Source organism: Bos indicus x Bos taurus, chromosome 7 (genome assembly GCF_003369695.1).
Source record: "Bos indicus x Bos taurus breed Angus x Brahman F1 hybrid chromosome 7, Bos_hybrid_MaternalHap_v2.0, whole genome shotgun sequence".
Lineage (NCBI taxonomy): Eukaryota > Metazoa > Chordata > Mammalia > Artiodactyla > Bovidae > Bos > Bos indicus x Bos taurus.
This window is the reverse complement of record NC_040082.1, coordinates 103,944,778-103,957,257: the sequence shown is the minus strand read 5'-3', so window position 1 is coordinate 103,957,257 and position 12,480 is coordinate 103,944,778. Positions and strand designations below refer to the sequence as shown.

The window sequence follows — 12,480 nt, the reverse complement described above, 5'->3', positions numbered from 1 at the left end:
CGGGGGCAGCTGGAGCATCGCCCACCACGTGGGAGGCACAGAGCTGGGGGTGAATGGGAGATGGAAGACCAAGCGGCTCACTCCTCCTGGAAAGGCTGCTGCTGCTAAGTCGCTTCAGTCGTGTCCGACTTTGTGCAACCCCAGAGACAGCAGCCCACCAGGCTCCTCCGTCCCTGGGATTCTCCAGGCAAGAACACTGGAGTGGGTTGCCATTTCCTTCTCCAATGCATGAAAGTGAAAATCAAAGTGAAGTCGCTCAGTACTGTCCGACTCTTAGTGACCCCATGGACTGCAGGCCACAGGCTCCTCCGTCCATGGGATTTTCCAGGAAACAGTACTGGAGTGGGGTGCCATTGCCTTCTCCTGGAAAGGCTAGCTGAGTGCAATCCCAAACGCCAGGCTGCCCAGCAATGTTAGACGGAAATGAAAACCTAGCTCAGCACTTCAGTGCTAAGGGCTCACCCACCCCGCCTCTGAACTCCTCCGACACTGCCAGTTGCCAGCATGCCTGTGGCACACAGGTCCTGAGATACGTTCACGGACAAGCCTCTGAACTAAGCCATCACGGTTGGCTTGGGCCAAGGCACAGCAGGAGACCGTGGACTAGTAATATTGTCATGTCAGCCAACCCTGCCTCTCACAGGCTCACCGTGCAGGAGCCCTCCACGTGCACTAGCTCACTGTCATAGCTCTGCCCCACGCTACAGATGAGGAAACCGAGACACAGAGCCTGAGGCCGTGTGGCCAGAAGGCGGCAGGGCAAGTGTGTCCACCCCAGGTAGTGTGCTTGTTAGTCGCTCAGTCTTATCCGACTCTTGGCGACCCCGTGGACTGTAGCCCGCCTGGCTCCTCTGTCCATGGAGTTCTGGCAAGAATACTACAGCGGGTTGCCATCCCTTCTCCAGGGGCTCTTCCCAACCCAGGGATCAAACCTGGGTCTCCCGCATCACAGGCAGGTTCTTTACTGTCTGAGCCACCAGGAAGCCCCCACCCCAGATGGGCTGGACCCCCCAAACTCAAACTTGTCTTCGCCACTCCTTGCTGCCCTCCTCTCTTGAAGCTGCATCTGGAGGGGAAGGTGGGGTCTGGACACAGAGGGGACCCCTCCCGGCCAGCAGCAGAGGGCTGAGGCGCAGCCTGGAGGGGCAGTCAGGGAGGGCCAGAACCCAGGTCTGGCGTTCCTGTCGGCTGTCACGTCGGCCAACCCTGACCCTCACAGGCTTCCCGTGCAGGTACGCCCACCTTCTCATCAACGTCCACCAGGCTGGCTAGGACACCCATCACCATTTCCTCGGGCCTGAAGATCCGAGCCAACAGCAGTGAGGTGCCACGTGGCATGTGTGGTGACCCCCGAGGGGACTCCAAGGGGGCTTTCTCGCACCCTCAAGCCCATCCCCCTGCACAGGGAGGGGACTTTGGTCGGCTGTGCTTCCCCTCCCTGCCCCTACATCATGGTGCCTTAGCATCTTGGATTTTTTTTCGGGGGTAGGGTCACACCACGCGGCCTGTGGGATCTTAGTTCCCTGACCAGGGACTGAACCTGTGACCCTGAAGTGAAAGTGCAGAGTCTTAACCACTGGACCACCAGGGAAGTCCGCATCTTGAATATTTTGAGCTGCAGGAATCTGAGACACAGAAGGGGCTGCAAGGACTCCCTGACCTCCTCCGAAGCAGGCTGTCCCTCAGGTAAGACTCACCTTCCCTTTACCTGGGGGAGAGGAGCATCCTTATGCCCAGGATGGGGGGAACTGAGCCACCCCTCACCAGCAGGTTTTGCTCTGTCTCCCCTCATCTACTCCTATCCTTTTTCTATCACATTCTCCCAGGACTCTCCACTGCTCATCACACCTAGCAGGAGGCATCACCATTACTTTTCATTTTCATTTCCTTATGAAGGCTCCTGGGTCACATAAAACTTATATGAAATCTTTATTGAATCTCAGAATGCTTTTCTCCTGTTAACCTGTCTTTGGTTACAGAGATCCAGCTGAGAAGTTAAAAGGACACAAGGAAAAAAACTATTTTTCCTTCCTGACCACTGATTCACTGGCTAAAGATCATCCTAGCACCTGGGAACTAGGGCCGGGGCAGGGCAGGTTTGCCTGTTTCTCATTGTGGTCCTGACTGACACCACCACGCCTGGCACCTGCTGGCAAACAGCAGGTACTCAACCCAGTTATTTAACTGGGTTTTGATGGCAAGGCAACTGCAGAGGGGAGAAATCCATGTTTTCTTTTTCTGTTCTTTTCTTAAATACATACAATATTAAAACTCATGCTGGGGACTTCCCTGGTGGTCCAGTGGTTAAGAATCCGCCTTCCCGGCTATACCCCAATACAAAATAAAAATTTTCTCTTTTTTAAAAAGAAAAGATCTGGGGAGTTCAATAAAGAGAAGAAAAAAAAAATGAATCCACCCTGGCTTCCAGGGCAGGGGATGCAGGTTCGATCCCTGGTCAAGGAACTAAGACCCTGGCCACTGCAGCACAGCCAAAAATAAAAAATAAATAAGTACATAAAAAATCATGTTGAATGATGGTGAAATAATAAAAATGTCTGTGACTGCTTAGAGGTTGGTTTTGTTTTCTGCAATTAAAAAGGAAAGGAAATACACTTCTCTTTTACAACAAGGAAAACTTTCTCTCATATGAGGCTCGAGAAGGGTTTGCCTTTGCTCTGTCACTGGGCAGGGTCACTAGATGAAGACTTTAAAGACAGAACAGGGACTTACCTGGCGGTCCAGTGGTTAAGACTGCATTTCAGACACAGAGATGCAGGGGGTCAGGGAACTAAGAGCCCACAGGCCCCGAGGGGAAAAAGAAATCTGACTTGGCCCCTCAACTAGGAAAGAGGGTGTGGAAGAGCCGAGGGTGCCTTGCACCCCTCATGATAATACCCTGTGACCACCATGCTGGGGACCCTAAAGGCAGTCTCGCCCTCCCTGCCCAGGGTGACAACTCTGCACAGGGATGAAGGCTACCGTTCAGACTGTCATCAGTGGCTTCTGAGGGAGGCTCCTCCTGAGGCCCAGGCTCGCTCCTTCTCAGGGAGGATGAGAGCTCGTCGGCCCCCAAGGTCGAGGGCGCTGAGTTCAAAAAGGCACCAGGGATGGAATGCGACACGATGCGGGAGGCAGGCGTCTGTGGGGAGGGAGCTCTCAAGCCGGCACCGGGAAGGGACCTGTCTGCTGACCGTGAGGTTGACGGCCATGAAGTGGCGAATGGCTTTGAGCTGGGAAGATCTTTACTGGGCCGTGAAAGGGCTCTTGGTGGAGTTGGGATTTGACCCTACGTGGGCAGAAACAAAAGAAGGGAAATTAACCAAACATGCTAAGTAAGTCCTGATCAAGCGACATTGGGGTTGGTGGACAGTGTGAGGCCTCATGATGACCGTTACCGTTCTCAGCCCTTTTCTCTCTTCTCCCCTCATAAATAAATAAGAAATACTCAGAAATATTGCTTGGCTTTCAAATCGTGTCTGACTCTTTGCAAGCCCAGGGACTGTAGCCTGCTGGCCTCCTCAGTCCATGGGATTTCCCAGGCAAGAATGCTGGAGTGGGTTGCGATTTCCTTCTCCAGGGGATCTTCCTGACACAGGGATTGAACCCACGATGCCTGCATGGCTGGAGAAAGAAATGGCGACCCACTCCAGTATTCTTGCCTGGGAAATCCCATGGACAGAGTGGCCTGGTGGGCTACAGTCCAGAAGGGTTGCAAAGAGTCAGACAAAGTTAGTCACAAGAGTGACTATTGGCCAAAGCACCTCTACCGTAATCTCCCTTAATAACAAGTGTTGGTGAAGATGTGGAGAAATTGGGACCCTCATGCAAAGCAGTGCAGCCACTGTGGGAATCAGTTTGTCTGTTCCTCAATTAGTTACACACAGGCTTACTATAAGACACAACAGTTTTGCTCCTAGGAAAAACCCAAAGAATTGAAAACAGGGACTCAAACAGATACTTGTAACACTATTCATAATTGCCAAAAGGTGGAAACATCCCAGACGTCCATCAGTGGATGAGTGGATAGACACAATGTGGTCCATCCACGCAGTGGAATATTCCTCAGCCATAAAAAGGAATGGAGCATTGATGCATGCTACAATGTGAGTGAACCCCGAAAGCATCATGCTAAGGGAAAGAGACTGGACACAAAAGGTCACAGGTTGTATGATTCCACTGGAGAAATGTCCAGAACAGGCAAACCCACAGAGACAGAAAGCAGATTAGTGATTATTAGGGTTTGGAGGACAGAGAAACAGGGAGTGATTATTTGGTGCACGTGTCCGTGCTAAACCATTTCAGTCACGTCAACTCTTTGTGATCCTATGGACTGTAGCCTACGAGGCTCCTCTGTCCACAACATTCTCCAGGCAAGAATACTGGAGTGGGTTGCCATGCCCTCCTCTTCCAGCAGATTTTCCCAACCCAGGGATCAAACCTGCATCTCTTGTGACTCCTGCATTGCAGGCAGATTCTCTACCACTGAGCCAAGAAGGAAGACTGATAGTAATCAGTAACGGTTTACTTTTGGGAGGATGGAAATGTTTTGGAATGAGACAGATGGCAGTTATACAACACTGTGAATGTACTAAATGCCACTGAATTGTTCATTTTTAATAGGTTAATTAGGAATTTTAGGTTATAGGAATTTCACCTCAATTTTTAAAAAAAAAATGGAAACGGAGCCTTCTCAAGTTAGTGATTCCCATATGGTCCAACCAGCGAGCGGGCACGGGTCACTAACAGCAGTGCTCACGGCCGGGGCTGCCTCAGTCATGCAAAGTGCCGTCCTGCGGGGTACACAGTCCCCAGCACCGCATGGTGCAAACACCTGCCGTGTCCAAACCCGATCCCTTACAGAGCAGGCCAGGAGTGCGGCCCCGTGATGGGCTGAAACCCAGCCCTTCCTCATCCAACACTCTCTCAAGGAGCTCACAGGTGATGGCACTCCTCAAGACTCTAGTGCTATGACATAAAGGTACAAATGCAAAGTATTAATACAAACAAGTACAAAATAAATAAGTGCAAAATGCAGGATGTCCCTGGTGGTCCAGTGGTTAAGAATCCACCTTGCAATGCAGGGCATGGATGCAGGTTCGATCCCTGGTTGGGGAATTAAGATACCACGTGCCACAGAGCAACTTGTGTCGCCACCTACTGAGCCCAGGAGCTCCAGAGCCGTGTGCTGGCACTAGAGAGTCCCTGCGCCACAGGGAAGATCCCACGGGCCACAACTGAGACCCAGTGCAGCCAGATAAACAAATAAAAAACAAAAATGGATAAATACATGCAAACCTTACCGAGACCAGTTTTGTTTGTTCTTTCTCAGTGGCTTTGGTGAAACCCTGATTGGTGGTTGTTTCTTTTTCCCCAGAAGATTCTGTCAAGCTCCCCAGCAACTTTTTCATTTCCTCTTCATCACTGTCTGGCGAATCCAGTGTTCTAGGAGGTTGTTTCTCTCTGGGTCTTTGAGCATCCCTCTCCTTCCCAACCTGGGCTTCCATGGGTATCTTTTCCACCTGTGCTTCTCTCTTCTTTAGAAACCTACTGACCTTCCCACTCGGCATGTCTGTCTCAGGGACAGGAATTTCAAGGGCCTGTTCCTGGGAGAGTTGTCCTGTGTTCTGTGAAGAAAGGTCAGCCGTCCTCCTAGGGGGAGTTTCTTCAGCTCTGCTAGGGAGCCAGTCCTCGGATTCTGCGTCCGATGGATCCACCCGCACCTTCCGGTTCCTGATCTTGGTCTCTATCTGTGCCAGCTTCATGAGCGCCGCGTTGGCCCTGACCTTGGAGGCAGTGGTTGACGGTCTACTTGAAGAGTGCCAGTGCTCGCTCCCCAGGACAGCGTTCTCTTTTGGCAGGAAGTGTTTTCCACCCAGAGTCTGGTTTCTTTTTAAAAATCTGCTGGGACCGGGTGCTATTTTGGTAAGATGTCTATTGATATCAGAGTTCCACATGTCCCCCAACTTTGAATCTTCTAAGGAAATATCACTGAGGTCGCCAAAGATGTCACGCACAGGACGGCTGGGTTTTCTTATTGAAGCCATTCTAGGGAGTAAAGACAGAAAACTTAAGAATCAGAACATCTGATGTTCATACTACCAGTTCAAATCTCTCAACAGCTCCCACCACTTGGGAGAGACCACATTCCCTTTTGCCCTCTGGCCAGATCCGCCCCACCAAGCCCGATGACCACCATGAAAATAAGACACCTGGGACTTCCCTGGTGGTACAGTGGGTAAGAATCCGCTTGCCAATGCAGGGGACACAGGTTCGATCCCTGATCCAGGAAGATTCCAGAAGCCACAGAGTAACTAAGCCCGAGCACCACAGTTTCTGAAGCCTGCGTGCCCTAGCGTGCGTGCTCCCCAACAAGAGAAGCCACCCCGATGAGAAGCCCATGAACCGCAACAAAGAGTAGCCCCTGCTTGTGCAACTAGAGAGCACCCTGGAGCAGCAACTAAGGCCCAGGGCAGCCAAAAAATAAATTAAAAATATATAAATAAGATATCTGGTATGTTACCACTGAATTACCTGGCAATTACACTGAATTGCCAGGTATTAAGTGACACATGTTACATAATAAAGACAAAAGTCAGCGATTCTCAGGCCCCAGCAGGAGCCCCAGTACTTCATTCAGAGCTGCCGTATCTCATTTAACCCTCACTTGACCCTGTGAGTTGGTTATTGTCATCCCTCTCTCATAGAAGGAGAGGAAGGAAATGAAGGCCGCAGCAGGTTAGATCCTGATCAGTGAGTTGCTATTGTTGCTCAGTTGCTAAGTCGTGTCTGATTCTTTGAGACCCCATGGACTGCAGCACGCCAGGCTTCGCTGTTCTTCACTGTTTCCCAGAGTTTGCACAAACTCATGTCCATTGAATCAACGATGCCATCCAACCATCTCATCCTCTGTCACCCCTTCTCCTGCCCTCAACCTTTCCCAGCATCAGGGTCTTTTCCAGTGAGTCAGCTCTTCGCATCAGGTGGCCAAAGTATTACAGTTTCACCATCAGTTCTTCCAATGAATACTCAGGGTTGACTTCCTTTAGAATTGACTGATTTGATCTCCTTTCAGTCCAAGGGACTCTCAAGAGTCTTCTCTAGCACCACAGTTCAAAAGCATCACCTCTTTGGCACTCAGCCTTCTTTATGGTCCAACTCTCACATCTGTATGTGACTGCTGGAAAAACCATAGCTTTGTCTGTATGGCCAGTGAGTAGCAGAGCCAAATTCAGAGCTTAGGCCGATTCCAAAGATCTCGCTCACCCCCGGAGTTCTTCACAGTCTCTACAGATGCCCCACTTCAACTCCAAGTCAGTCCTACTCCCCAGTCGCACCCCAAGTCCAGTCTCCTCCTTTATCCAAGTGTCCTCAGTTCTCTCAAAAAAAAAAGAGCTGTTGAGCTCTCGGCTTTTGGCTCAGAGGAGGCCAAAGTGCAACTTTCTTCAGTAGTCCCGAATCTGGGTTCATCTGACACCAGCCGCCTCCAGCATGCCACCTAAGCTTGACCCCAACGAGATTAAAGTCGTGTACCTGAGGTGCACTGGTGGGGAGGTCGGTGCCATGTCTGTCCTGGCCCCCAAGATTGGCCCCCTGGGTCTGTCTCCAAAAAAGGTCGGTGATGACATCGCCAAGGCAACTGGTGGCTGGAAGGGTCTGAGGATTACAGTGAAACTGACCATTCAGAATAGACAAGCCCAGATTGAGGTGGTACCTTCTGCTTCTACCCTGATCATCAAAGCCCTCAAGGGACCACCAAGAGACAGAAAGAAGCAGAAAAACATTAAGCACAGTGGAAACATCACTTTTGATGAGATCGTCAACATTGCCTGGCAGATGCAGCATCGGTCTCTAGCTAGGGAACTTTCTGGAACCATTAAAGAGATCCTGGGGACCGCCCAGTCTGTGGGCTGCAATGTTGATGGCCGCCACCCTTATGACATCATAGATGGTATTAACAGTGGTGCAGTGGAGTGCCCAGCCAGTTAAGAACGGCAAAGGGAAAAGAAAAATAAAGGATTATTTGACAATCCCCCCCCAAAAAAAGAGCTGTTGAGAGCCTGCCCTGGTAGTCCAGTGGTTAAGACTCCACATTCCCAATGCAGGAAGCCCAGGTTCAACCGCTGGTCAAGGAACTAAGATCCTGCATGCCACACAGTGAAGCTAAATAAATAAAAATAGTTTTTAAAACTGGCTGTACTATTTTTTAAAAAAAGCTGTTTTTGAAACTCAATCTATATGTTTAATGAGCTCCCCAGAAATCTTATTTTACTTAGTGTAAGAACCTCTGCCCCGGGAGCAGGATTGGGGCCTTTGGACAGACACAGGCTGCCCTCTCCTCCCATCCTGCACAAAATGCCAGCCATGTGTTGTGCGTGTGTGCTAGCGTACATTTTTCTGGGGAGAAGGGCCTGAGTTTTCATCGTATTCTCAGAGTTCTCGTGTACCCCAAAAGAATAGGAACAATCCACTGCAAGACTTACCAAGGTTTCAAAAGATTTTAAAGACTTGGGAAAAGTATGGCATGGGTGGGTGTCTGCTGCAGGCCCTTTAGTGAACTTGGCAATGGCAATGAAATGCACAGAACCATGACCCCACAATTCCACATCTGGGAATTTACCTACAATTACATTCTCAAAGGCACATAGAGATGTCCAAGGAATGTCTTGGTAGCATTATTTGTACTAATCAGAAACAGAGGCCCAGTGAGGTCCAGACAACCACAGGCACACAGTGGAATATTAGGCAGCCATTAAACGAAGGGGGAAATCTGTGTGCGTAACATCTCCAGCATAATGGTCTGTGGGGCAGGAAAGACGAGATGTAGAACCATGCCTCAGCTCCATACTGTTTGAATGGTGGGACTTGCCTGGTGGTCCAGGGGTTAAGACTTTGCGCTTCCAATGCAGAGGGCACAGGTTCAATGTCTGATCAGAGAATTAAAATCCCACATCCTGAACAGTGCAGCCAAAAAAAAAAAAAAAAAAAATACTGTTGAATGTTCTACCAAGACTATATATGTTACTTTTATTAAAAAACAAAAAAGTACTGTGAGACCCAAAAAAGCCTTTTCCCCCTCTCTATCCACTTGGAAAACTACTTTATTAGGATTACCAGAATAAACAGAGGACAGTTATTTGAATTTTAGACAAACAGCAAATAATTTTTAAGAATTAAGTATGACACAAATATTTTTATGGTAAAAGCTAATGTTCTGAACATTTTATACTAAAAAGCATTATGTTCCAAATATCTTCATATTAAAAAATTTATCTGAAATTGAAATTCAACTGGGTGTCCAGTATTCTGATTTAACTTGGCAACTCTACATCTTAGACACCTTTTAAAGCTGAGTTCAAATATTTTGTGCTGCTGCTGCTGCTACCGCTAAGTCGCTTCAGTCGTGTCCGACTCTGTGCGACCCCAGAGACAGCAGCCCACCAGGCTCCCCCGTCCCTGGGATTCTCCAGGCAAGAACACTGGAGTGGGGTGCCACTTTCTTCTCCAATGTATGAAAGTGAAAAGTGAAAGTGAAGTCGCTCAGTCGTGTCCAACTCTTAGCGACCCCATGGACTGCAGCCTACCAGGCTCCTCCGTCCATGGAATTTTCCAGGCAAGAGTACTGGAGTGGGTTGCAAATTTTGTGCTAGGCAAAGCATTTAACCCAATCCCTAAGATTCTGGAGAAGAATGAATTATTTTTATTATTTTATTGTCTGTTTCTCTGACTAGTGTGCTTGCTTTCTTATCCCCATCTTAACAATTCATACACTAAGAGTGCCCAGCATAGGCCTGACCACAGGGGTCAGTGAATGGGAAACCACGCAGAATTCCTAGAGGGAGCGACCCTGGTCAGATTACTTAACCATTCTGTGCCTCAGTTTGGTCATCTGTAAAAAGGGAATAACATAGGAACATAGGAATTCCTCATAAGAACATAGGAATCCTATGTTCAGTACGGCATACAATAAAATTTAGATAGCTGTCATGATGGTATTGGGGGCCTTCCCAAATGGCTCAGTGGTAAAGAATCTGCCATCCACTGCAGGAGATGTGGGTTCAACCCCTGGGTGGGGAAGATCCCTTGGAGAAGGAAATGGCAACCCACTCCAGTATTCTTGCCTGGGAAATCCTACGGACAGAGGAGGCCGACAGGCTACAGTCCATGGGGTCGCAAAAGAGTCAGGTATGACTTAGCAACTAAACAAAATGATAACAATGACAGTATTTGGACTACCTGCATAATGGGCTAACTTTTAGCTGCAAGGACATGGGGAAGGGGAAGTAGAAAGCACTGAACAACAACAGCTATCTCTGTGAATATTTTTGTAGTTAAGGCTCCAGGCCATTCCGTGCTGGTCAGAGGGCAAGTCTGACCACCAGGCCAGGTTTTCTGGCATCTAGTTCTTCTGAAAGGTTTAAAATAAATTTAAAAATTAATTAAAAAATTTTTTTTATTAAAAAAAAAAAGGAGGGGGGAATTTCTCTGGTGGCCTAGTAGTTAGGATTCCAGGGGGTGGGATTCAGTCCCTGATCTGGGAAGTGATATCCTGCAAGCCCCACAGATCAGGCAAAAAAAAAGAATTAAAAAAAAATAATAATGTTTAAAAGGGTAAATTTCATGTTATATATACTTTACCACAACTAAAATAGATATGTATTTTTAAATTTTTTATTGAAGTATAGTTGATTTACAATATTGTGTTAGCTTCAGAAACATGTATTTTTTGTAAAAATACATTATAAACTCACAATTAAAAATAAACCAATAGGCAAAATACATGAACTGATATTTCACACAAAAAAGTATACAAATGGCCAATAAGCATGTAATAAGATGCTCAACATTATCTATGAGGGGAATTCAAATCAAAGCCACTATGAAATCCCACTTCACACCCACTGCTGCTGCTAAGTCACTTCAGTCGTGTCCGACTCTGTGTGACCCCACAGACGGCAGCCCACCAGGCTCCCCTGTCCCTGGGATTCTCCAGGCAAGAACACTGGAGTGGGTTGCCATTTCCTTCTCCAATGCATGAAAGTGAAAAGTGAAAGTGAAGTCGCTCAGTCGTGTCTGACTCTTAGTGACCCCATGGATTCCTCTATCCATGGGATTTTCCAGGCAAGGGTACTGGAGTGGGGTGCCATTGCCTTCACACCCACTAGAGTGACTGTAATCAAAAGTACAGAAAGGAACACGTGGTTGGTGAAGATGTGAAGATATTATATAGAACCATCATACCCCTTGGAGGAGACTGTAAAACGATGCATCTGCCAACCTGGAAAACAGTCTGGTAGGTCCTCAAAAAGTTAAACGTAGTTCCCATAGGACCCAGCAATTTCAATCCCCTGCAGCCCAAGATAACTGAAATGGATGCAAATGTTCGTAACAGTTCTTATTCATAATACACAAAAAGTGGCAACAACCCAAATAGCCATTAACTAGTGAACGGAGAAGGCAATGGCACCCCACTCCAGTACTTTTGCCTAGAAAATCCCATGGACGGAGGAGCCTCGTAGGCTGCAGTTCATGGGGTCGCTAGAGTCGGACACGACTGAGCGACTTCACTTTCACTTTCCACTTTCATGCATTGGAGAAGGAAATGGCAACCCACTCCAGTGTTCTTGCCTGGAGAATCCCAGGGACGGGGGAGCCTGGTGGGCTGCCGTCTATGGGGTCGCACAGATTCGGACACGACTGAAGCGACGCAGAAAGCAGCAGCAGTGAATGGATGAGAACTATTCAGTAATAAAAAAGAACAAATAATGATACACACAACACGCACACGTGTCAAACACACCACACTAAGTGAAAATACCAGATGATGCAAAAAACCACACACCCTGTTATTCCAGTTACAAGGACTGTCCAGAAAAGCCAAGTCCACAAACTCACAAAGCTCATGGGTGGTTGCCTGGGACTGCGGGTGGTAGCGGGGATGGAGAGATACATTTCGGGTGACCCACAGGTTCGAAAGCTGGATGGTGGTGATGTTTGTACCATTTGGTAAATTTTTAGTAAAATAACGGGAATTGTAAGCTTAAAAGGGTGAATTGTACCGTATGTAGATGAGTTATCAATAAAGCTGTTAAAAGATAAACCAATTTTTGAAAATAGGGGCGCCCTTCAGACCAGCGGGTTGTTCCCCCAAGGCCTGGAGCGACCCACATCGGACCATCTCTCCTGTGCGCCTCAGACGGGGAAACTGAGGCTTGAGGCCCCTGAACCGCCCTCCCGCTGCCCGACCTACTCAGCTCCGGAGCGCGCCCCTTTCCCCTCAATTCCTCTCCCGAGTCCAGGCATCAAGCCCGGCCACCGCCCAGCCAACCCCGCCAACCTCCTCCCGCGAAGTCCTTCCGCGGAGGCTGCCGCCGCTCACGGTGGAACACTCGTGCCAGAGGGGACCGTTGCCCTCGGCAATAGCGCCCTGGCGAAAGAGACTACATCTCCCGGGTCACCCCGCGCCCTGAGGACCAATAGCGC

At 48.6% G+C, this 12,480-nt stretch overlaps 1 protein-coding gene across 6 annotated transcripts in view; it reads right to left on the bottom strand.

Annotated features, from left to right (window-relative positions):
- Nucleotides 1–12,433, bottom strand: part of C7H19orf44 (chromosome 7 C19orf44 homolog) — a 23,237-nt gene extending 10,804 nt beyond the window's left edge. For 4 of the 6 annotated variants that reach the window (XM_027548112.1, XM_027548113.1, XM_027548116.1 and 1 more), the window contains exons 1-3: nt 7,531–7,645; nt 5,301–6,045; nt 2,980–3,286 (exon numbers count right to left, since the gene is read on the bottom strand). In XM_027548112.1, the coding sequence (XP_027403913.1) occupies nt 2,980–3,286; nt 5,301–6,045; nt 7,531–7,625 (1,147 nt within the window). In that variant the 5' untranslated portion in view covers nt 7,626–7,645. Of the gene's footprint in view, nt 1–2,979; nt 3,287–5,300; nt 6,046–7,530; nt 7,646–8,866; nt 8,952–12,334 lie in introns of those variants that run through there. The other 2 variants (XM_027548115.1, XM_027548114.1) reach the window with 2 other exon arrangements.
- Nucleotides 12,434–12,480: the final 47 nt, after the last annotated feature.